At 41.5% G+C, this 26,654-nt stretch overlaps 1 protein-coding gene across 1 annotated transcript; it reads left to right on the top strand.

Moving 5' to 3' along the window:
* Window positions 1-1,038: 1,038 nt before the first annotated feature.
* Window positions 1,039-24,032, top strand: LOC125001176 (double-stranded RNA-specific editase 1-like). Its single transcript, XM_047577084.1, has 10 exons — window positions 1,039-1,971; window positions 12,699-12,770; window positions 15,061-15,995; window positions 17,369-17,483; window positions 18,264-18,432; window positions 18,656-18,810; window positions 18,929-19,097; window positions 19,762-19,943; window positions 20,202-20,380; window positions 20,950-24,032. Exons 1-10 carry the CDS (start codon window positions 1,872-1,874, stop codon window positions 21,124-21,126), a joined length of 2,253 nt encoding a protein of 750 aa, XP_047433040.1. The 5' UTR covers window positions 1,039-1,871; the 3' UTR covers window positions 21,127-24,032.
* Window positions 24,033-26,654: the final 2,622 nt, after the last annotated feature.

Raw genomic sequence — 26,654 nt, 5'->3', positions numbered from 1 at the left:
ATCATGCAGTCTACTAATAAGTATAGGAATACAGAGGAATAAGCAGCCAGCCCAATATTTGTTCATCCGTGCAACTTTTTTTTTTTTTATCCACACAACCAACTTCAAAGCTGGTCAATTGGGAATGTAACTGTCTGATCTGGCAACATCTAGTGCATTCAATGCTTCCAAAAGTCAAGTATAACCAATGTTAAGAAAAACCTTACAGATCATTTAAATCAAAAGCAGCACTATGTTAAAACTGCCCTTACTGATTTTGTCCACTTATAGTGGCAGGGTAACACTAACAGACAAATTGTCTGTCTCTTTAGCTGTTAAATGTCCCATTATGGTTAGGGTTAGGCTGCTCCTGGTACCGATGTTGTCAGCTGACACCAAAATAAAGTTACTAAAGATGGACAGCGGAATGGCTCCTCAAAAGTGGAGCATACGGAAGCAGAGCTCCCCCTGGTGACTGGCTAAAACATTAAAGACAAAATTATCTGTCATTTGTGGTAGTTATGATGCACATTCAAGTGTCCATTTTTCTGATACGTTAGTTTTAGTTAGTTAGCTACAAGTCGCTGTGCCAGTCGCTCTGTGAAGCAGTCCCGTACGATCATGAGAGTAGCAAAAAAACTAATAAACGAATACTACAGTGTATAATCCAGCGTTTGTAAGTGGTTTAGGTAGAGCAGAGTGCTGTAATAATCGACAAACGACAATGTGAGTGAGTCTGGAGAAAGAGTGCTCAGCTCCACTCCCTCAAACCAGCGTCAGTTTGGCCGGTGGAAGGGAGGTCAGGTAGTCCATATTTATGTACAGTCTGTGTAAAACCAAAAACTACAAACTTAAGGGATAAAAAGGGAACTGTGGTTGCTAACTTTCTGTGTGTTTGTCACAATAAGCAGCTTGTTTCACATTTCACATAGTTAATAGAACAAAATCTTCATTGAGAGTAGCGTTAAAAAAATACAGTTGCTTTAGGTAGCAGTGCCTTAGCATGACTCATTTTTTATCAGAATGTGAGACTGGTAACACTTAATTGGTAACCCTAACCTAATACAGAGAACCAAACACACTTTATGTCCAAGTCATTTCCTAATATCAACAGACATGACTGCGAACTCTGAAAACCTTGCTTTTCTGCATATTGTTGCTAACAAATTCAACTCGGTGGCACAAGATGATGTGTATGTCCACGATTTTCTTCCATCCATGACCGCACAAGGCCCACCCAAACGATTTCACCGGTCTGACAAATCTTTGCATAATCGGGGTTGTCTAGACCAACTTTCTGCTACAAAGAAGTTGTGGGCGGGGCTTTGGAGTTTGCAGTATCTGTCGTGGCAAGTGTTTGCTATACGTTAAGAGGAACAACTTGACATTTTTGACAGCGTGACATGAAGAGGAAGAAGAAGCCAGTAGTTTTGGGTGCTTTATTTGCAGGCTTTAAAAGATATTCAAATAGGCACTCTGGGCACTTATCATTTGATGAAATGTCACATGCATATTCAAAAGCCACTTTTCTTTCGAGAGCGTCCGCTTGCCAAGTTCGTTCCAGCCCAAAGTGGCGGATTTGAGTAGATGGAGAGAGTGGAGGACAGACAGAGAGGTTTACAGAAAAAAAAGGAAGAAGAGGAGATATCTCAGCCCATTTGTCTGACAGCCTTTTACCTACAGCAAGTCAATGTGCCGACAGTTCTCTCCCATTTTCATGCTACACTGGCCGTCACTCCCCATGCCACCTCCTTCTCCTCCTCCTCCTCCTCCTCCTCCTCTTCAAACTTGTGCGAGCACTCTGTCTGCACTTAGCATTAGGCTGAGAGTGACGAACACAGCGGAGCTCGCAGGGCAGGCCGAGGGGACAGGCACATATACGAGGTTCAGCCATGGCTCTGCTGCTGGAAGGCTTCCACGCCACAGCAGCCTACTACTGCCTGGTCCGCCACAGGTTCAAGAGGAGGAGGAAGAAACGGTCAGAGCGCAAAGGTATGAGCCGTGCCTACTGTTGCTCTCGGTCGGGCTGTTCGTTTGGGTGAGATGTAGACCGTCAAATTAATCCCTTAGGGCGACAGATAGACACTGATCCAGAACTGGATGTTGTCTTTCAGCTTGAAACTACTAGTTTGTAAGGCTTGTTTCTGATGTATTGGACATTTAAGCCTTTTGTTATTATTTCAAAATTTGAATTTTTTTCAAATTCAAGTGTATTTATCCAGCACTTTTTAAAAAGAAGTTGACCAAGGAGGCATGAAAACATGTGTAGAGGACTTCATGTTCAGTTCATTCAGGGTTGGATTCGGTTTTAGGGTTCTGTGTGAACCTGGAATGAAACTATATTTGCTACATTTTTTGAAAGACATAACTGAGGTGTCTAAAATGTTTGTTTGTTTTTTTGCATGATTTAGCCTGCTGATAGAAGGAGTCACTTGTTCCTACTGGAGCGGGGATTCTTGTAATTGAAGTCAAAAGAGAAGTCCCTGAGTTTGTCCAGTATAACAGCATGTTGTAGAAGAAATATATGGGAATCAGTTTCATTGTTCCTGCATGACAATAATGTACATACTTCGATCTGCCATAACATTGTCCATCTTGTGACAGTACAATGTTGTGTTGGGAAACTTTTGGACCTGGCATTCATTCATGTGGATGTTACTTAAACATGTACTACCCACCTAGACCAGACCAGGCACCCCCACCCCATAGCAATGACACTACATGACGAACAGCACAAGGTGTTGACCTGGCCTCCAAATTCACTAGACCCCAAACGGATCAAGTATCTGTGGGGTGATCCACTGAAGATTCTCAAAGACCCCCCCAAGAACATTCTGTTTCCAGAGGACACCCTCAGAAGACCCATGCCTCCTCATGACTGACTGAAGTCCTCTTTGAGAACCTGAGCCAGCTTTGCTCTTTAGATAGAGCGGGTCCCCTACAGGAAAACCAGAGGGTTGGTGGTTCAATCCCTGGTACATGGACCCCACACTGAAGTGTTCCTTGAGCAAGTACCCGGAGTTACTCCCAGTGCTTGGTCCTGATGTCTGAATGTGCCTAAGCTTGTGTGAATGAATGGGTAGATGCGAATGCGCTTTGAATACCAATGGTAGGAAAAGTGCTTCGTAAATAAAAAACTCCCTCATAGAAAACATTCAAAATTAAGTTGAAATTATTAACTGAAGGTATTTAGTTTCTTAGTTGCTTACATTAACAATATCTGAAATTGTAAACTTAAAAAACCTTCCTCTTAAAAGATGATTTCTTGTTAGTACACTGTGTATAGCCATAGGATTAATAAATGTGGGCCACTAGGCCTACAGTATGTGTGCCTGAGCCTGGTACGCAGTTTCTTATTTCTTAGCCTTAGCACCACAGGGCTCTATTGTTGTTGGGCTCAGAGCCGAGAGAGACAGAGATTGGAAGTCAGAGTAAGGTTTTCGGTAAAGGCAAACCATCAAAATAGTAAAAACCAACGAGTGTGTGTGCTCCGAGTTTAATCATCTAAAGAACACCAGCTTTAATGTAAAATATTAAATGCCTAGTTTCTGGCATCTCATTCCAAGATAAAAGTACAAAATAGCAAAAACTTTAAAGTGTAGCTGAGTTAGATCCCAACTTTCATCTGTTTTATTATGTATCAAACCAGTCAATTCTCAATGAAAGCTAAAAGTTGAGCCTCATTTGAAGTTTCGTTAATGCTCACAAGGCTAACTGAGATGCAAGGACTAGCTTCAAGACGGAAGTAGACGTCATGAATTATTCATCAAACGTACTTTCCTGTCCTGCTGAACTTCTGTTAACACAGTGCAACTAACAAACTTGTCCCCTCGTCAAGTTGTGTTACTCCACATCACGTCGTCAGTGTTTGTGAAGTTCTCTAGTAGAGTTGTGACGTTTGTGAACGAACTGAATCTATTGACCGCCTCTTTTTCCTGTTTTCAAACAGACGCACACACAAGCTCCTGATTCACTTCTCTACTTACTATTTCACTATTTATACAGTATACGGCACATAGAATGAAATTATGTATGAGTCCATTTTTAATTAATTTTTTTTTAAGTAATAATGCGGATATTGGATTTAGCGACATCTAGCAGCAGCCTGTGCAGTTCACATACTAATACTAAACAAAATGCTGTTGAGATGTGGTAATCTATGAGCAAATATAGGTGAGATTAAAGAAAGTATCAGCCCATAAGTCTAACTTATAGTAAACAGTTAACTTTCAATTTTTCTTTGCTAGCTAGCAGTGGCGTTTTCTTCTCGTGGCCAGGGGAAGCCATGCTTCCTCTCTTTCTCACCGCTATAGCTGACATTAAATAAAAACACTCTTCTTCTCTGCTGTGTCACTTCCTTTCTCTAATTATTGAGGATTTTACAATGTGTGAAACAGCGACCCTCTAAATGTTACCTGGCCAAATACAGTATTGCACTGTTGTTTGAAGGGAAAACCAGACAGAGTTGGCTTCGCTTGGTATATATAATATATACAATATTTTTTGATATGCTTTATTAGTACTGCTGTGTCCTGAATGCCCCTCCAACACATTCAAGTATCAGTTGCTAGAGGCAGGAAAAGTAATGTGCGCTCAAGAGCGAATGGTTTGTAGGAATAATATTTTTAACTTTTAAGCACTTGAGACGTATTTTCCCAGGTTGAGATGGTCACGTCTGTATAAGAAAATTTGGATTTCCCCATTGAAAGGTTTAGGACTGATAAAAACTGTAAATATGGCACCTCTACAGTTACATTATCTTGTTGCACTCTTTCTTTGGGGTGGCAGTGACCTGAGTATGAACGCCCCCAGCTATTAGGAGACGAACATTAATTAGCAATTTCGTTTGCTTCTTTTCTTGAAACTTTAGTTATGATTGAAGTTGAAACTGGCTCAACATGGTGTATACCAGGGGTGTCAAATTCATTTTAGTTCAGCAGCCGCATACAGCCCATTTTGATTTCAAATGGGCCAGGCCAGTAAGATAGCAGACAACAAACATAATAAACAAATTAACAGTGGACGAATTAGGAATAGAAGCTATTTTCTCTTGACAAACTGCAGTCTTCTATGTCATTTGTGCACTTTCCAAATTCATGCTTTTGGCCTACAAGCCATATGTTTGACACCTGTGGTGTAACAGGTTCAAGTGTAGGGTTTTCGTTGGTTTCCTATGTCTCTCTTGGGCTTCCCGATTATGAAAGTAACCCCTAATGACAGAGCAAGAGAAACTGGATATCTTAACCAGTGGCACCAGGTTATCTCGGGGGAAAGTCAGAACCTCTAAGCAGGAAGAAAAACTCACACAAGAAATGAGTGGAAACACTTACCATAAAATCAAACCAATGTTTGGCCATCACATCATTCCCACTTACTGGATTTTTCTATTATAAGTTCCAAAATGCAACCCCAGTGCACATTTTTACACTTTAAAGATCATCCACATATTATGAGTGGAATTTCAGTGATTATAGATCTCAGTACTGCCGCTGAGCTTCTAAACTTTTTAAATGTCAGCATTCACATGTTTTAAAGGAGACAAATGAGAACATTTCCTTCCCGTAAGTTTTTCCTCTATCACTTAATAAATGTCAGAGTCGCGTAGCCAGCCCGCTGTTAAGGGTCCCCCGACAGCTCCGCTCGAGTCATTTTCCGCTCATCCCGCTTCATTGGCCCCGTGCATATTTGCAAAAGGCCCGCTAATATTTTCTCTGCCTGCAAAACTCGAGTGCAGTTAATCCGTGCATTAATTCAAATTCCACGATATCACGACCAAAAGCAGCAGGCGCGCTGTGGTGTTTCATCTTTTTTTTTTTTTTATCCCACTCAGGAATATTCTGTTTATTCATGCAGAATGCGGTAAACAGTATTAATGTTTTAAAAAAGGAAAAAGAAAAAAACGGAGCCATTGTACATACTTTGCATATGGGGTGAGTTAGAATCCCATCATTTCCATGTTTCTGCTAAGCAGGGTGTTGTGAGATGAACTGAAGTGTGAGTTTAATCTACTGGGAGCAAAAGTGAATTTCAGACAAGGTATAAGTCGATGTGCTCTGTGAGGCGTGTACGGCACGCCGCCGCTAAGGGACGTGTCTGTCGGCCCAAAACCGCAGCTGCAGATCTCTGTCTGGCAAACAGGCGCCGCTTTATGATGTGGAGTTGATACAGCTTTGCCCTCCCTTCTTCCATCTCCCCCCACGCCTCCTCGCCCCTCATCCCTGCAGCCTGAAGCTATGCTGATAATCCGCGCTCTCCTGAAATCCTCAGGCTCAGGGGTTGTGAGCTCTGCTTGGGGCGCCGTCTTTCACCCCCACTGTCCATCACAATACCCCTTCAGACAGGTTTTCCTTTTTAATTAATGACTGATTTTAGATGAGATTTGTGTTTAAAATGCAGCGTCTGTCACGTGGGCAGGAAGGTCCTGCCATGTGGCACTAAGAGATTAACCAAATTTGAGTTAAATTGTCCTGTCAGGTTTATAATCCTCTGCATCAACAGAAAATAACGAATCGAAACTGAACCGTTAAACACCACGACAAAGTACGACATTGTTTTTACATTGTTTATTCGCGCCTATTGATTATTGAACTAAAAGTAGTACCACCACAGTGTAAAAATACACCATCAACAATCAGATTATTTAATTATGGCACCAAGTTGTTGTTGTTGTTTTTTATTTTGCCAAATCTGTCACATAGCTTCTGACATCCTTGGCAACCATGGCTCAGGCGCCCTTGAGCTAGGAACCTGAACCTCTTGAGCTTCCCGGACACTGCCCACTGCTCCGAGTTCGCTCACTACTAGGCCCAAATATCAAGACATGACGACATACATACAGTAAAGACCACACACTTAATATGCAGTTGATTCTTTGCGTTCCACCGAGACGGCCCGTGAAATGCACTACTACTCCAGAAGGCTCTTCAAGTGTCCTGTGGTATCTGGCGGTAAAACCTTGGCAGAAGTGTGTCTTGAAAGCCGTGGTAGTATGGAGAAAATAACCGTCAACTGTGAGGGCATGTTTTTGTTAAAAAGGTGAAAGAAATGCAGAACAGAGAACACCTACTCAGGGTGGGCCTCTTTGATGGCTGCTGCCATCAAATAGTGTCACTGCTATTAGGGTTAGGGTGCCTGGTCTGGTCTAGGTCACGTCAAGTTAATCACCTTTGGTTGTACACTAGCGTGCTGAATAACCTGGCACGTTGACTCTGAGAACTGACTGTTCACCTCGTGTCTAAAGTATCCCAGAATTAATATTTTTTAACTTCGTGACCATGTTGTTCACTTTTTGTATAAGACAGTTGCATTGTTTTTCAGATTAAGGTCTGAAACAAGAAAAACTAATCCCTTTAAAAACTGAGTAATTTCGTATGTCCAGATAAAGCTGCATTTGGCAGTTTAACATGTTCATTACCAAACAACCAAAATACCAGATTCTAAGAATCAGACTTATTTTTTGTCACCGAGCCAGAGCCCAGCCCTTCATGTTCCCTTAAGGAAACAGTAGAAATGTTATTAAGAGTCGAAAGGCATAAAAGTGCATGCTAATTAATATCTCTGAAAAGTCTGACGAGACTCCGGACCGATCAGAGACATACCTCGCTTGTCAGGGTCCAGGAGGCAGCGGCAACCTTCCACCTCTGCACCTGCCCATCCATCAGCTCCTGGTCTCGCTAATCCAGAAGCCGTGGGGTGTGAAATTCAACATCAGGCCCAAGCTTTCCCGTACCTAACCACTCTCTCTGGGAGATAACGATGGACCCAGCCCGGGCCTTGACTGGAGCGAGGAGAACAGCGATAGCCATCTGTTGTCCGCGGCAAAGACCAGTGATGCACAGAGAATGGGGTGGAGGGGGATCAGCGAATGCAAGGAGGGTGACCTTCTCAGACCTTATGAAAAATAAATATTGAACTAAAAAAAAAATTTAAAAAATGGCCAGGTTCAAGGAAAGTAAAAAGCTCTGACTTGAGGAGAAGAGACGTTGTTAGACATTTGTCCCAGAACAGTGTCGGAATTTTTGATGTACGGTGAACTATAGTATAACTGATGCTCCTCACAATGCCTCATCAGGTAGTTTTAACCAAACATTAATAGTGAAGGCAGAAATGAACACCTTTCTTTTAGGTTTAAGGTGTTGCTGCATTTACCAATCAACCAGACACGTTTGACTGAGCTTCTGTTAGTCCCAGAAACATTTAAAAGCATAATCTTACTGCATCTGAAACCAATATTAAAGGTCCCATAGAAATATTCCCTTTAAACAAGTACATCAAGTTCCATGTGTAATCAGAAATTTCAGCTCAAAATACCTCACAGATCATGGCGCCGCCATGTGAATCGGAGATTGCTAAAATGACTTCGGAACCGGTGCGCGGACTTGTTTGGTGCTGTTCCATTGCCAGAAGTCGGAACAACGAGACTTTCAGAGACAACTGGGGAACTTTCTGAGGGAATCCTGGACTGGTGAAAAGAAGGCAGATGGGACAGAGTTCAACTGTAAAATGTCAAACAGGTTCTTGGGGGACTCCATTTGTTTCTATTCTTCATTCTTATTATGCTACTTCTGAACTCCTTAGTGGTTTTCTCACACCTTTATGGTTGAAGAAAGACCCACATTCATCCTTATTTAGCACCATCCTCATATCATTTCTAATCTTTTAAAATCACAAATCCCAGCTGTTAGTTAGTGTTAGTGTTGTCACAGTAAGATTTCGACTAATGGGCTCATGCTGTTGGTGTATTATGCCATGCTTGGCATTCATTTTCCTTTCACTTGGTTCTCCAATCTCTTTTGTCTCCTCCTCCCACTGAGTCCTAAGCTTTGTTAAATGCCTTTACGTTTTCTTTGCATGCTGTTCGTGCATCTCTTGGCCCCGTGCGCTTAAGCTTTCCTCTCGGGAGCTGGTCCTGAGCTGTTGCGTCTCTGGGGGGTTGTCCATTTCTTCAGCAGGCCATAACATTTCTGCTGGTCTGGTGCATCATTTTGCCCCTTTAGTCACGGTCTGATGAAGATGTCGGAAAAAATGAAGGCGGGATGGCTCAGATGCAGCGTCGAGCTTTCACTGGCATCATTTCCTTGGCATCAATACAGCAGAGAGTCTCTAGTAGATGCTGTATTTATTCCTCCATCCACACTACGTGAAAGCACCAATTAAGTATTTCACTTAATGTAGAGTATTCCTTCTAGCACCAATATTTACTACTAAGCTGTAGAGCAGAGGTCTAAAACGTTTTTCAGGCCAAGGACCCCCAAACTGATGGAGGGATTAAGCAGGGACCCTGTGTTCTCTATTAAACTATCATTTAAAATAGTCATTTTGCATTCAATATTACGCTATTCAAATAATACACATGTTCAAATATCCATTTTTTTATTTCAAACATGTGCAACAGTAGGGTGGCAGTACAACTGCCAGGAACATAAACATACCTACAGAACATAGCTAAGCAACTAAATTATTGACAGTTCAAGGATTTCACTTTAAACCTAACTAAATGTAGTAGGGGACACCAGTCATTTTGGCCTCAGTAGTTGACTGATGGCTGCCCTGTTAGCTTCTCTCCTGCTTATATTTCCCCTCAGGACTGAAGAGGCTCTTGACCAATGGGGGGAACCTGAGTGAATCAGTGTGTAATATGCAGCATTGTGATTGGCTCAACAGCGAGAGGGGTGGGGCCTACTGTGTACAGGAAGCTTAGATTGACAGTTTTTGGGTTGTGTGACTGAAGATAACATCTTCTCCCTCCATTTATCCCTTTACTGATATATATTGGATTTGTGTTAATGTGTTTGAGGGGGAAAATTAAAAAAAAAAAAAATATATATATATATATATAAAAAATATGTAAAAAAAAAAAAAAGTCTCATCAACCAAAGATGTTGCGACTCCCCACCAATAACCCCATGGACCCCCTAGAGATCGCGGACCCCATCTTGAAGACCTGTGCTGTACAGCCTAAGTGGCTAAAATCCCTGCGCCGTTGATTGTTAGGTTCGGCAATATGAACATACCAACTTTGGGAACTGTATCAACTTGTCAGTTTTGAGTAAAAGGGAGGCAGCAAAAATACAGCTGTGAAGGATTTATCTGACATACCTTCCTATCTTCAATGAATACAGGGCAGTGGCATGTCCTAATGTATGGGTGTGTGTTGACCCTAAGGTATAACATATGTATGCATTACCCATATTCATATCTATCCTGGAAGCTGGACCAGCTTCACTGTTCACAATTTGATTGTGGCCGATAGTTGCCATGGAGTCTGTCCATTGGGATATGATCATGCTATCTCCCGGACCAATCAAATTGGGCTTTTTGCTGTGATCTTCTCAGCACAGTGAAGTTTAATTTGTTACAGTAAAATGGCCCTAATTGGTTGTTGTACTATCCAATTGCGTGTGGAGGTAATTTTTTTCTATGTATCAATTGTAACGTGGCCAGTAGAGATGGGATATATGGTTCTTAGCCAGATGTTTTTTAACCTGAGACCCTCTCTACCCCTTCTCCACCACCGCTGCAGATGAACTGGATGGATTTCTCCACATTTGCCTTTTCTTGTGGCTTTCCTCTACTTTAGGAAATAAGAAAAGTGCTTATAAGTCTATAGTGTATTCAGTATTATAGTTGATTTCCTCCTATGCCTTCTCCCGAGTCTGTTTAAACTCGCAGCATTTGTCTCCTTTACTCGGTGTGGAAATGTGTTCAGTCGTGAGGCCTGTTGTGTGCTGTGGTGCGTGATCTGAAGGGTTATCATAGGCGGAGGCAGCATAAAAATATTTTTGTTTAGTTTGCAGCACTTGTCCCGATTCTCCGTACGTCACGGATGGTCGGCTGCACCGTTTTTTGTTTTTTTTTTAATGTGCACTTCGCTTCCCATTGGTGCTGGCTGTTTATTCTCAGCGGCTGCATTTTATTTCCAATTTATTTCCAAATCGCTGCACAACACATACTGTTCCATATGAAAAAGCGTACAGAAACATTGTCGGTAAATCAGATCCTGTAGCAAACGACAGCAAAACTTTTACTCAGACTGAGGTAAACTAAGTTAAGATAATTTTCGGATCCCTAAAAAGTTTCTCGACAAGTCTTTGTGATTATATTTGTTGACATTTGACTTACTGAGTTAATTTTCTTCTTCCATTATCTTGAGAAAGGCAACCTGCTGTAAGCCCTTCCACTTTTCTCCCACAACAGAGCCAAAGAAGCCTGATAACACTGACATTTCTAAAACTTTGAAGCCACACAGATGAGTGGCAGCAGGGCAGGAGGGCATGTCCCATTCACAGAGGATTCATTACCAAGTAGCAAGGCTTTCATTGGCTTGGAGGTTTACTTGAGAGAGAGAAATTCTAATTTCAGTGGTCGTAATTAATTTTCTCACTGATAGTCGCACAAGTATAGCAAACATTGTGAGCCAGTGGCTTCTGTAACAGAGACGAAAACAAACCCAACATGACACAATACGGCACTTTTCAAACTTCCTTCAAAAGGAAAGGCCGACAGTGTTAGCTAGGAGATTCTTCTGAGCCTGACTTTAGGCGTGCAGAGACCCGATCTGGTTTTACGCATTAAGCATAAGAGCTACATAATTTGACAGTAATATTATTGTGGCATGGACCTAACCTGAGAACTGTTAAGTGGTCTACGAAGAAGTTTCAGCTTAGATCTTTACTCTTTACATACCAGTCCTATTGCCTTTCAGTACAATCCCGACACAGCTACCATAATCTGGATGGGTCATAAGAGGGAGAAATACCAACAGTAGTCAGTTAACAGCAGTTAGTTAATGTAGGTATTATCATAATGTTATTTAACTTTGTCGTTTTTAATAGCCTGGTGCTGTAGTTAAGAACCCTACTGGTTGCCTTATTGGTATGGTTTTTATGCAAGGAAGAAGAAGAAGTCAATCAGATTTAACATCTTGTGACAATTCATGTTCTGCTGGACCTGGCATTCATGTTGATGTTACTTAGACATGTAGCACCCACCTAGACCAGACCGGACACCCTCCCACCCAATGGCAATAACACTCAGTGATGGCAGCAGCCATAGATCCCTGTCTGATCAAGTATCTGTGGGTCAGGTCCAAAGGCTTCCACTTCCAGACACCACACAATCCTCAGATGGCCCATGTCCATTCTCTAATGTTTTTCAGGCCTACACAATATCAGTTAGTTGTTCACATTGATATCTAAATCATTCCTTAACCTTCCCTGTCACCAAATAGTTTTTGCCTAGTTACCTAGTCAAGTTTAATTCCTTGCCATGAACATTATTATTACAGTTTTTTAGTTGATTAAATCTGTTAGTGTCATGGCAATTCCCAATGACTGCAAAGCACCTTGCCAGTTTAGATTTTATATGCTTTATGTGAGGTTTCCAACAGATCTTGTGGTCCAACAACACGCCCAGAAATTTTATGTAACGTGGTCACAATGTCGTGACTGATCAGCTGTTTATATGGTGTTATACTAAGGAAATACAGATGAAATAGAAAAGGTGCAAAGGAATTATACAAAGACTATACTTTTAGTTGTTTTTATGACAATTACCAAAGTCATGTGAGATCATTGGCCGAGACCTAGGATTCACTTCTCCTGTAGAATCAACATGGGCTGGATATTTAAGCTCAGTCCAAAATTTGTCAGAAATTATTAGTTCCTACTAAAAGTACACAGTCTTGACAGAACTTTGTCAACCTTCTTTGTTGCCTGCAGGTCAAGTACCCCGGCCATCTCGAACGCAACAGAGGCTGCTCGTCGTAGAGCGGGACGAAGTGGAAACCATGAGTGAGTTATTTTTATATTAGACCTCATGTGGATTATTATTGGAGGGTGTATAAATGCAATTAAAAAGAAAAACACAGAATCTAGGCTATGTCCAGTTACTATAAGGCCTAAATATATCTTAACCCAATAAATGTTTAAATATCCCTCATGCATCATCGTATTCTCCCAGAAATGTCCTTCAAAGTGCAACTTTTTTTCTTTCTTTTAGTTGGTTCTAGAGGTGGGATTGGAGATTAATCCCATAGTCAGAGTGTATCGCCTGGGAGGTTTCAGCCTATTTTGATGGCAAATTCTAACAAAAAAAAAAAAACTCCCCTAAGCCCCTAGAGAGAGCCACCCCTGCATTCAGCATGTAGGTCTATTTCAGCCTAAATCAACCTGACCCTGGGTAAGCCTCAATACGATTTTACGGAAAAGACGGATAGAGCGTTACTCTGAGGGACATTGACGTGAAGGGCAAAGCAGACAAAAGCAAACACAATTCACCTTACAGCATCTTTTTTTTTTTAACTCATGGTTTATTTGCAAGCGAAGGACGTGGTGTGCTTTGTCAAAGGGGAAACGGAAAGTAATCTCAAAGACGTGAACCAGATACCCAATTTGACATTGCGATTGAGCTCGCCGCTCATTTGTGTCGACGCAAACTGATGGAGCCTTTTTAACACTCTTTATTATTTGCGTCCAGTAATCCCATCCCTGTTTTGTGTAAGCCAGAGTCTTACCAGTTGGGAGAACATGTGGATTACGCCAGATAGGGTCATGAGGTTTGGTTGCAGCCTGACGACGGAGGCGCTAAAGATTGTTCAAGGGCATTTATTTTGTAAAATTGTCAACAGAAAATTAATTGAAAAATTAATCAATTATCAGGTGATAGGTAGGTGGTTACTCACACTTATAGCCAAATGTGTCTGTCCCTCCAGCTGCCCCATAGTTCCAGATTTAATAAAAACAATTTCCACTTCTCTGTTTGCTTGCTGAACTGCAGCATTCTTTTTTTTTTTTTCTCAGCGCAGTAACAATGACAATATTTTCTCTCTTCCCCAACAGGCCTATAATCGCTCCTCTCCTCTTGTTGCTCAGGGTATTATCCCCATTATTTTTGTTTGTTTGTTTGAGTTTTGTGTCCCACTTGCATGCCTGTTATTTACTTTGCATACAGTAGTCTACTCTGCCGTGGCTGGAAATCACACGGTTCTCTCAGTGCACTGTAGTCTTTGATTGGGGAGGAAGGGATTTGCACTTTATGTTGGAATGCATAAATGTGTAATAATAATGACAATTGGCTACAGTTGGGGTTCTGTTGCACTTTATCGAATCTGAAATCTTTTATCAAATCTGAATGTCGAATGTCTTACTGAATCATATTTAGATATAGGCTTAGTCTTAGATAGACTTTATTAATTAATGAGGGAAATTGCTTGGTCATAGTAGTTAAAAAACATAAAAATCAAATAACATAAAAAATAAAACACTGTAAACATAGGCTGATTGAACATGATGAGCCAAAGAAAAACACCAAAGTAATTTTTCTTCCATCTCTAAACCCTATCAAATAAAGGTTGTGACATGAAAGATTTGATAAGGGATTGACTGGCTGGCTACCAGAACCAAAATGCCAGTCGTCTATACAATCACACTTAACTGCGTCCAGTCACAAGCTGTTGATTTTATGTGCTAAAACTACTTTACTATTTTGCTCCATTAAAACTCAAAAATTATATTTTGGCAAAAAAAAAAAAAGTTGGCAACCTTTTTGTCTACCTCAATCTTTCACCACCACCCCTATAAACCTTTTTTTTACAGGAGTGTTTTTCTTTCCCAAGCACCGCAAGGAGTAACCTATCGAGCTTTTGATGGAGGATGTTATAAATGGAAATTTACATTAAGTTCCACTGGCTTTGTTAACAGGGCCTGGTGATATGTGCTCCCAAAACATCATTGTCATCCAGAGAAATACTTTTTAATAGGGCCATACCTTGAGAATTGATATATTTTCAATAGGTTGATACTGACAATATCGATTTCTCAGTTGTAATCTACATTCACACTTTTTCACTGGGCAATCCCTGGATTAGCTGTTTGTGGGTTTTTTTCATAAAAGTATTGACCTGTTTAGAAAAAAAGTAATACCAATCTAATATATTGTATTCTTAATGTCATTAGCTAAATGTTGATTAAGGAACACACTTCACTGGTTCAGTTGCAAACAGAGATAAAGGAATCTCTAAATTTTACATTTACAAGATCCTTCAACGAAGGCATTGTAAGTTACTCTTTCTGGGCACCGTAGGTTCACGCAGCACTGATGTTAAGGAAAATCAAAATTTGGACAACCTTTTCTCCAAAGAGGGGGTTGCGGCTGAAGTTGCCGGACACCCCAATGGGAGTCCTGGGGTTGCGAGGAAACGTCCCCTAGAGGAGGGCAATAATGGGCACACACATTCCAAGTACAGGCCCAAGAAGCGTAAGAAACTCCCTGGACCAGTTCCGCCCAAGAATGCCCTTATGCAGCTGAATGAGATCAAACCAGGTCTGCAGTACAAACTTCTCTCTCAGACTGGGCCAGTCCATGCACCTGTCTTTGTCATGACTGTGGAGGTCAACGGGCAGTTCTTCGAGGGTTCAGGTCCGACCAAGAAGAAAGCAAAGCTGAATGCAGCAGAAAAGGCACTACGCTCCTTCATCCAGGTCCCCAACGCCTCTGAAGTCCACATGGCCATGGGCCGGACACTGTCCGTTCACACAGACTTCACCTCGGATCAGGCGGACTTTCCGGACGTGCTGTTTAATGCCTTTGAGACATCCAGTCGTATAGAAGTCCCATTTTACCTCGCTTCCAACAGTAAAGGTCCTTTCAGCTCATTGGTTATCGAGTACCCTTGGCTATCCTCCCCTGTTCCAAATCTAGCCCAGTCCCCCTTAACTCCAGCACCCTCTACCTCCATCTCTCCACCAAGTGGCAAGAATCCTGTCATGATTCTCAACGAGTTACGGCCAGGCCTCAAGTATGACTTTGTGTCCGAGAGTGGGGAGAGCCATGCCAAGAGCTTTGTCATGTCAGTGAGGGTAGATGCCCAGAATTTCCAGGGTTCTGGGAGGAATAAGCGGCTGGCCAAGGCTCGGGCTGCCCAAGCTGCTTTGTCTGCTCTCTTTAACATGCAGCTAGACCAGCCACCATCACAACAGCCCATACCCAGAGAGGGACTACAGCTTCACCTGCCACAGGTAAGCATTGAAGAAGGTAACAATTTTTAGTTAAGGTATGATAACATCATCACATCTGACATCAATGTAAAGCACATTTAGTAACTTTTAGGTATCTGGACATAACCAATCTTTTGATGTTGCGTTGCTTAGCAACTACACGGTTGTCCACCAGACCAGTTTTGATTTCTGGCACATTGCATCCTTAGCAAATAGAGACACTGCCTTTTTGACAACGCCTCCATCATTTAACCCTTGTATCTGTCTTCCCATTGACCATGCAGTCTTCCTGGGTCAAAACTGATCCAGTCTCTTTGATTATTTTTTTCTGTCCTTGATGATACTGTATATACCTGGTAGAGTGCCACAAAAAGGCACTTCTGTTATTAACATCATCATCATCATCATCATCACAAAGTTCCCATTCCCATGTCATCCAACCATGGGAATGGATGCTCCATCCAATTCAGCCATAAGCCATGTTCCTCCTAATTTTCTTGATGCGAACACCTGAGTGGGACAACCAGTTGGGTGTCCCTCAATCCCTCCAAGCATCCTCTCTAAATCCACTCTTAATCAGGTCAGGCTTGCCACACACCTATAATTCCACCAGCTTCTGCTAGCTTTGTCCGGGTCAGGGGTTCTTCCAGAAGGACTCACTTCAAGCTTGCCTTAATAAACCCTTTTGAGGGGTATGGAGCTGGAGCTTCACAGACACATCTCCAGGCTCGATATCCCACTTCTTTTATCTGATTCCCATGACACTTTCTGACCTATCCCGTCAACGCTTCTCATCTCATCCCTTCATTCCTCTGCTTACTTCACTTTGAGTCACATCAATTAACAAACTTGCATCTCACAAAATAAAGCATTACATATCAGTGCATAAATTGGGTTATTTTTATTTTTGTGGTGGAAATGCTGTCCGAAAGAGGAAATGGCCTTTGATCGTAGTCTGCAAACAGCTTCTTGTCTGATCTCCATCCACTAATGGAAGACTCTTCTAAAACTAATCCCTGCCTGTAATCCCTGCACATATAACAAATCTGCTATCTTAATTACCATCACTCTATGAAAGCCGTACAGACTCCACTATTCATTATACCAGTCTTTCCAAGTCACTCTGTCTGACTCATTTTGTGAAGCGAAAGAGGATTTGGTTTCTTTTAAGTAGCTCAGATCCCTGCCTGTCATCCACACCACGGCAATGTTCCTAATTGAAACATCCAATAGTAGTTTGTGTCCAGATAAGAAGAGCTTTCAGAAGTGTTTTATCCTACTTTTACATTGTTATCTCCTGCTGTTTGGTGAATCATACTACATGAAATTGAATAGTCAGTGTATGAATTTAGATATTTTTACATCTAACATTTGTGTCACGTCTGATTCCCCAGGTCCTGGCCGACGCTGTCTCCCGTCTTGTCATTGACAAGTTCAGCGAACTGACGGATAACTTCTCGTCCCCACATGCTCGACGGAAAGTCTTGGCAGGTGTTGTCATGACAACAGGTATTTCTTAATCAGTTCTGCTGCCAACAGTCAATGTGTTGTCAATATCACTCATTAGCTGCATTTCCAGTACAGTTTTTTGCATAATAAAAGCGATATTTCTGGAATGTCAATAAAATCTAATTGCGTTTTGTACATGTTTCCACTGAAAGGTGATAGTTTCGTAAAGTCTAGTCTTGTGATTCTCTTAAATTCTCGTCATGTAAGACTTCACTTTGAGGAAGATGGACTTCAAATGAGCTGGTCACATGGAAAGTTAAAACCTGCTGTGTTTTGAGAGCACATTTTTGTATTGTGTGTACTCTAATTTACATTTGCCCAGTCTTAACAGTGTAACATATATAAAAAAAAAAGTCAGAGTCGGTCACAGCAGATACACAGTAACATAGAAGCCAGACAAACGTTCCTTCTAATGATTTTTTTGTGGCCTGGAACCTGGCTGTTGGGAATTGTTCATGTTGTAAAGAATGTAATCTAATTTTAGTCCTATTTTTGATTAGGGTTCCGAGCACTGTTTCTACCAAACGATTTGTACTGCTCATCAGCTGGTTTGTATGATGAAGCATGGTGGTGCGAACATCATGCTAGCATCATGTTATTCGAAGAAAATTAAAAAAAAAAAATTTTTATCAAGTTATATCTACAACGCAAGATGTGAAAAAAAAGTTATGAATACTTTGTGTATATTGTGTGGATGAAGTTTATTGTGGTGCTTGGGTTACACCAGGTTATACTTGCTTAATGTATCCCTGCAAACTCTTTTTTTTTTTTCCTATCAAGGCACAAATGTGAAGGAGGCTCAGGTCATCTGCGTGTCCACAGGAACAAAGTGCATTAACGGTGAATACATGAGCGACAGAGGTTTGGCCCTCAACGACTGCCATGCTGAGATTGTAGCTCGTCGGTCTCTCATTAGGTTCCTGTACTCCCAGCTGGAGCATTTCCTCAGGTGATGGCTTCCTACTCTGAAACCTCAGTTTACCCTATGTGCTCGTCAGATCATGAAAGAAGAACATTTGTGAACCTTCTGTGAACTGTTTTCACCCTCAGATTTCAGGTTAACAATCAGAGGCCATTTGTAGTCATCCTAATATGTAATTTAACTCCTACCTTTGCCTACCAGCAAGGTAGTCAGTCAAACCTCACCAGCTGTTGTCTGTATTTTAATCTAGTAACGATGAAGAGGTCCACAGGGAGTCCATCTTCACCAGATATGACAACGGACAAGGCTTCAAGCTGAAGGACAATGTCCAGTTCCATTTGTACATCAGCACCTCCCCCTGCGGAGACGCCCGTATTTTCTCACCTCACGAAGCAGGGGTAGAAGGTGAGCAAATGAATAGAGGCTGAAAGTCCGCGCTGAAAGATACACCTTTAAGAACTTTTTTTTTGTTTGTTTTTAAGTTTGATGTTTTCCCAAATCCTTGTATTTGTTCCTTTGTCAGATCAGGGAGACAGACACCCCAACCGAAAGGCCCGCGGACAGCTGCGCACTAAAATTGAGTCGGGTGAAGGAACCATCCCTGTACGCTCCAGCAACACCATTCAGACGTGGGACGGTGTTCTTCAGGGCGAGAGGCTGCTCACCATGTCCTGTAGTGACAAGATTGCCAGGTCTCTGTGGCGCGAATACGACCCATTCAGCCAGTAGTTAGCACTGTCCCATGCAGCGGTGTAACCTGGGTACTTCGATTTCATATAATCTGCAGGTTGGGTTGAAAAGAAAGGTGCTATTGGTGTGCACTATAAGTACTTGAATAAATCTAGCTGTAGTACGTACTTAACTGTCTTTCAAATGATCAAACTAACTACAGAGCCATTTGAGGTATGCAGAGTTGTTTTTCCTAGGCTGCACATCATATGAAAGGTGGGACCCAAACACAAGGAAGGGAAGCAAAAACCAAGGCACACAGAGGCTGTGAATTCAGGCAGGAGGAACAGGATAGCACACTGGTAACTCAACGTGACAATGGAAAAGCAGGGATATAAAATACACAGGCTGATGGGATAACAAGAAACAGGTGAACCATGAGCAGAGCAGCACACCAACAAAAGACAAGGCAAGACAAACGAATGCCATAACAAGGGAGTAAAGAAAAGATAAGAGAAAAGAAAGACAGACATATGGACTAGGGATATTTTCAAGGATGGTCAATTACCAGAAGTCCGCTAACATCTGAGAACTTCTCTTTGGTTTGAAGAATAATATCCCTCCCATTTAACCTGTGGTTTTATAAAAAAGATGACTCGACTAAGACCATCACTCTTAACCCCTCAGGTGGAATGTTGTTGGAATCCAAGGCTCTCTGATGAGCTATTTCACCAAACCCATCTACTTCTCCAGCATCATCCTGGGCAGCCTGTATCATGCTGACCACCTCTCCAGAGCCATGTACCAGAGGATTATTGAGCTCGAGGATTTACCGCAGCCCTTTAATTTGAACAGGCCACTGCTCAGTGGTAAGAAATTACAGATTTCCTATAAATATCCCATTGATATCTCATGATTATAGATTCCATGTGATATCTGGGGCTATTTTCAAGTTGTATCATTTATGAACCAAGAGAGTCTTGAAATAAGTGCTTGGACGTAATGGAATTCTGAAAAATCCAAATACTCAACCAAAAAAGTCAATTTATTTAGAAAGCATTATCACATTCTTGGTTAGGTAAGTATACAAGTAGTACATATATACATAATGTGTCCTTGTTCCACAGGAGTAAGTAACGCAGAGGCTCGTCAGCCGGGAAAGGCGCCCAACTTTAGTGTGAACTGGACAGTGGGAGACCAGGGCTTGGAGGTGATCAACGCCACCACAGGGAAAGATGATCTAGGTCGACCCTCCAGGCTCTGCAAACACGCCCTCTACAGCCGCTGGATGCGCCTGCACTGCAAGGTAACACTCAGCTGAGCCATTGGACATTTGTTATAGTCCATGAGTTTGACTGTAAGGTGAAAATACAGTCCTTTATTACTCCTCTTGTAATACATCTAGGTTGTGCCGGAGGCACTGTGGGATGGTGGGAGACTTAAGCTATTTTGGGACTGTCCAAAAATTGTGGTTCATTGCAAAGGTGTCAAAATGTTTTAAGTTAGATCCTAAGTCACGTATATTGGGCGTATTCCTGAAGAGCAGACAGAAAGGGATGGAGGTACCATATTGGTTTGAAATGGGTTTTCCTGTAGATCAAATGAATCAGCACAGAAGCTGTTGATGTAAATGAATTAGGGGCTGATATATCTGGACATTCCCACTATGCTGTGTGGTAAGAATGCATGACAGATAAAAAGAAACGATTTTTCCCATCAACCTACGTTATATAAAGAGGCACTGACTACAAATACCTAGAGGAGGACATGTGGACAGGGGTTGGGAAGTAATGTCCAGAAAGACATCTGCATAATATGACTAATATGACAAAAACAAATTTACTTCAAATAACAACTCCCGCCCATGTCCCGTAGCTCTCCTCCATCATGCGGATCAAAAGGCCAAGGCCCAGCAGCTACCACGAGGCCAAGCAGGCGGCGGTGGAGTACCATTCCGCCAAACAGATGCTCTTCAGGTCCTTCTACAAAGCCGGACTGGGCGTCTGGGTGAAAAAGCCGATTGAGCAAGATCAGTTTGCTCTCACCACGTGAGTCAGTAAGGCGGTCGCTACATGACTGTCAAACTACCGACTTGTGAAACGTTGGAGGACTAATTTCTTCTGGATTGTCATGGATTGGACATTCCCGCTCCTCCACCTCAGTTTTTTTAATATAAGTATGTTAAAGAATACCACAGTTTAGTCAGTTATGCAACTCTTTTTGAGAAGAAAATAGCCTGAGTTGAAACCGAAGTTGGCTAAATGACATGTGTTTTGATAATAAAAATGATCATTTTGCATGTAGTATTATATCAAACTCGTAGGAAAGTCCTCTGCAAATGGTATAGATATGGTAGTTTGTTTTAAAGTTTCAATACGTATACTCAGAGGATTGGGAGGCTACACGTTTTCCGCTTGTGTCATCACAAATGCATACTTTAATGTCTGCACCAAGGTTTTGATAGTGGTGGAATTTTGCATTACTTCATAAATGTACAACTGTCAAACCTATGATTGATATGACACAAACTTTAAGTTGAGTCTCCGCAATTTTTTCGCTATAGTTATAAAGCTGTAGATAAAGACCTAAGTCTACTGCCCATTAATTCTGCAAAGAAGTGTCCAACAAATAGTAATTCATTTAAAAGAAGTTGAACAAATTTATGACCTTCTGCCCTGGGAGGACAGAAGTTGCGCGGTAGACGGGAAGACCGTGCGAAGCTTAAAGACTGGAGATTGATCTCCTGAGACGCTAGCAACTTTCAAAGCAGAAAATAATTTGGGATCGGCCTAATTAGAGCCATTGGAGCAAAATGAAATGCACTTTTTATCCTAAATGATAAACCCAGTGTGATGGTAACATCAATCACTATAGCACATGGATAAAAAAATAATATAATAATTCAACAATTGCTTCATTTACACAGGCATTCCGTTAATTATCACAATAATTTAACAAAAATGCCCTGTGTACCACCTCAAAGGGAACAGACTACCCCGATGTAAAATAATCAGCAGTACCAGGAACCAGGACTTGTTAACATTTCTTTTTACCACCATTAAAAAGTTCACCAAAGAAGATGTCAGCATCTGTCTACAGTAGTTTAATTTCAATTATTTATTGTCTTTTGTATATTTTCACCATGAATATAAATGTTATTTGGGAAGGATGTAGGCCTTCTTAATTTCTTTGTAGTAAACCTAAATGTTTTTTGATTTTTTAAAGTCTTTCTTTATTTTTAACTAAGGATATGATATTTGTTATTTTATGTCCTTCTGTTTCTAATTGTCTTGATGATCCTTGTTCTTTTTTTAAGCCTTACCTGCATCCAGGTGCAAGTTACATTTGCAGAATAAATGCATTTATATGTGAGACTATGACCATTTAGAAAAGCAATTTTGAAGGGATGATTGAAAAAATTATGCTCTGTAGGTCAGTCCTCCACTCCCAGAAGTCGCTGATTGGTGAGATTCTGCACTCCCGAATGACTTGGGCTTGCAGACCTTCTTATTTGAATGTGATAAATGACAGTTTGTTCACACCTGACAATGAGAGTGAGAGTTAAAAATTAACAAAGAAATAAAGTACAGTGTCTAATCCAACATTTCTGTGTAACTGGTGGAAGTAGAGCAGAGTAATTAAGTATTAATTAAATGGAAACACAAGTGAGTTGTCACCAACCCTATGGACAGTTTGACCAATGCATGGAAGTGTTGATGCATAGTCCATATTTATTTACAGTCTACGGTAAAGACAGTCTAAACATCAAATGATTTCTTTATTGCTCTCAGCCTTAAGTTAGTTATAGTACAGTTCAATTCAATTCAATGAAAAGGTGTGACCAAATTTTTGACTGGTAGTGTATAGACCCCTACACAGTATTTTGAGGAGCGGAGCTTAGCTGGAAGCAAACCATCTCAAACACTGTAGCTTGTAAGCGGTGGTTAGCATATTTCAACGGACTGTTTTGGCAAGAATGGATGAGGAAAACACATATTGTAGAGAATTACACTCACTTCCCCACACAGTAGTTCTTATTTTAAAAAGTTGACTCTGACTGATGGGACTACGTACATTCACCAACCCCTACACTCTCACTCACTGGATGGACAAAGGAGGACACAGAGGGGACGAAGTCTGGTCTGTCTTTATCAAGTGAAGCCTCTCCAACAAACATATTAAAAGAAGTGGAACCACTGTGGAGGTGGCAAATGCAACTTCTGCTCTGACACCCTTGAAACATACAAATAATGTTGCGTTAGCTACACACAGCTAACACTAGCTAACATGTAACAAGAATCCCCCACAAAATTATTAACTTAATGTAATTTCAGTCACAATTTAGTCTAGCCCATAACGTTATACAGGCTGAAACTGATGATGCATTACATATTAATCTGACCTGATATCAAGTATGTGTTTGACAGGGAAAGTGTTCATGTCAAGCTTCTCTCTTTTTTGCCTCCAGCTAACGTTGCGATGTCACTGTGACGTAGGCCATGAAGGGGTCTGTATTAGTTTGAGATTGCTGAGAAAATGCTACATTTTTCTGACAGAATCACATGCAGCTTTATTGTCACTATTTTAAAAGGATGTCTTTAAAAGTCAACAGACATCATTTCATGGTCCCTTTTCCTTTTCAGGTGCTTTTTTTTTTTTAAAGATTAATGGAAAACTCTGCATATACGAGAGTACCCCGTTGATTATACGGTCCTTATTGTGACCCTGGACGCGTTGTGTGTTCACATCGCCAAAGGAATACAGTCAAACACAACCTAGTGTGTGCTTGCAGCTGTATGATTGGATTGCCGAGAACACATGTTGATGCAAGGTCTGGACAAGGTCAGGGTGGGGCCTGATGCATGAGCGCTCCCTGTAAAGCATGACAAATCCAACAATGGAACGTGTAGAAACTTGAGTAATGGATCAAGAGATTTAATAAAATGCTTCTACAGTCATTTGTTCCTGGTTGTTTTTGCTTTTAAGATAAGGTGACTTGAAGGGAATGAAAAAGGAAAACAGAAAATAGACTTTTTATGAACAAGCAAATGGGTTTCTGAAGTTTGTATGCAAGTATACAACAAAGACTTCAATTTGGCCGCAGAAAATGTTTTCGACGTCTAATCAATCTCTGCCTCTGTCAGAACCATTGATCAGAGCACTGTTTGTTGTGTATGCATCATGGACTGTAAGTAATGATGGGCGACGGAACAGCTCCTTTGAAACAAGTATAGCTCCCCTTGGTGGCTGGGTGCAGGATAGGTAATAAACTACGTCTCTTCCCTGTTTGTGTATGCACAAAACTAAAACACTAACATACACATTATTTTTTTTGAGGATAATTTCTCCTAGTTTAGGTAGTTAATATAATGCAAAATAGGGGATTAATGAATTGTTAACATGAGCAACGTGCTATTTACAAGCTGCACAGCTTCATGCCAGTGAAGGTACCATCAAATAGGTGGCTTTGAGTGAATGCCACTGCATTTTTTATTTTTTTATTTTTTTCTGTCATTGACATGGTGCCAGGCAGCTGTTTTTTATCTGCTGCTATCTAAAGCTGTCCTGGCCGCCATCTCGGCACGAGCCCGTTAGAGGCTTATTTCTTTGCGTCATATCAGCTTCCGGCACCTGTGCAACATGAGAGCGCCGAGTAATCTCGCCGCGTTACCTGTCCTCTCTGCATAACCGGGGTGCAGCCAGGCCCGCCTTTCAGTCAGACCTGTGTGCTGACAGATTGTTGTTGTTGTTTTTTTTCTTTTCTTTTTTCTCTACATCCCTCCTTCGCTCCCTGCCTGCCTGCCTACTACAAGAGCAAAGTTTAGGAGCTGATTTTGATTTTCTTGGCTGTGGGATTTGAGAGAGATAGAAGAGAGCTTCAAGGTGAAGTGGGATTAGTGAAAACTGCTGCCATTTCCCCCCAATTTATCTGCAAGTCTCTGATAGTGGTGAGACACAGACTTTGTGCGTTTTAGTCTCGCCCTCAACCAGTCCACGCTTGGATCATGGTGTCCAAGTCACGCAGGCAATTTTATACTTGCGTCATGGCCTGCCTCAACATTCTGACCACCTTCCTAATATTGCGTAGGTCTCCCTTGTGCCCCCGAAACAGTTGTGACTCATCAGAGAATGGACCACGACCTTCTGAGGGTGTATTGGTGCACATGCATTCGGCATGTTCCAGGAATCAGGGATTCCCATAACGTTACAGTTTGTGGACGACACTTGTCTTAGCCAAAATATGGGTAAATAGTCTCCTTTTGTCTGTTTTCCATGAATTATATTGTATCATACGTGCAGAGGTTATTCCACCAGTCACTTGTCAACTAAACTCCTCTTAGAACACTTCCCACAGTTGCGGATATAGGCTGTTTTATTGTTGATTAGAGTTGTTCCTTAACTGTTTTTCTGTGTCTGCCTGTGTCAGGCTGCATCCTGCTGGGGATGGCTGCTGCCCTCGAGGAGTGTCATTGCTATGGGGTGGGGGGGTGTGTATTTGTGTATTTACTTGTTATTTTTCCTTGTTAAAATGGCCACATTTGAAGCAATAAACAAGTTTAGAACCAGGTACTATTGACTTTTCACATGGCTAACCTGTTTAAAATATGTGTAATTTAAGGCATGGTTGACAGTTTGACAGACTTTGACAGTTGGGCTCCACCTTTTCCTGAATTAGCTGGGAGTTACGTGCAGTTTGACACAGTTAGTGCACTTTGTAGCTATGGTGTCAGCCCAGACCCTTGGCAGACCTTAACGCCATAGTCTAACATGCACCTCCCCATAGCGACACAGACTGCCAGAGTCTGTGATTGGTCCGTTTGGTAGTAGAATGTTTTACCACCAATATTTCGTAAATTTTCGAATTGTATTGTTTTTTATAGAGACGGAACACGTCAAGGAAAGGTTCACTGAGAAGGTGTAAATATTTGTATGAGTTGTCTTTGGCGAAATTTCGGCCATTGAGGAAGGAAGTGGAAAGTGAAGCCGGAAGTAGAAACAAAAATTGGCAAGGAGGCAAAAGACTAGCGTTTGGGTGGCATTTTTATAGAGAGAACCAGAATGATGAGCTCACAACTATAAATGGCCGGCACTGACGTAGGCTACGTACGCAGGTTAGGCCGTTTACCTCCCGCGTATACTTTAAATGAGCCTTTAGGGAGAGTCACGCACTGACAATAGAGGACATCTATGGGTGATCCCATGGAGGTCTTATTCATCTTTATTTCCTTACAGCAGCTTTACCGTTAAATGTTAGGACTTCTGGATTATTTGAAAAAACAAGCATCAGCTCAGTGTTTTGTTAAATACTAGAAACAAGAAGAAAAAAACCTGTCAGTTTAAAAGTGAACACTTTTTGCAGTGAGATAAATGATGCCACCCCTCCGGTGGCTGTAGCTGTCCATCCATTAGGACACCTCATTAGTCGCAGCTCGTTCGGCAATCCAACCCCATTAGCCACTTAATGGGCCTCTGCATGAACTTAATGTATGTACAGTAGCACTCGACAGATGGTCCGAAAAAGGCTTCTACAACAGTTTGCTTTTTCTCTCGAATTCAAAACTATAGTGATATTGTATGAA

Source organism: Mugil cephalus, chromosome 23 (genome assembly GCF_022458985.1).
Source record: "Mugil cephalus isolate CIBA_MC_2020 chromosome 23, CIBA_Mcephalus_1.1, whole genome shotgun sequence".
Taxonomy (NCBI): Eukaryota; Metazoa; Chordata; class Actinopteri; order Mugiliformes; family Mugilidae; genus Mugil; species Mugil cephalus.
This window is presented reverse-complemented; position numbering and strand designations above follow the sequence as displayed.

Coding starts and splice junctions, on each gene's coding strand:
- LOC125001176 (XM_047577084.1), top strand. CDS start 1,872: ATGGCTCTGCTGCTGGAAGGCTTCCACGCCACAGCAGCCTACTACTGC. Junction 12,771..15,060: donor GGACGAAGTGGAAACCATGA/GTGAGTTATTTT, acceptor TGGGCACCGTAG/GTTCACGCAGCACTGATGTT. Junction 15,996..17,368: donor TACAGCTTCACCTGCCACAG/GTAAGCATTGAA, acceptor CTGATTCCCCAG/GTCCTGGCCGACGCTGTCTC.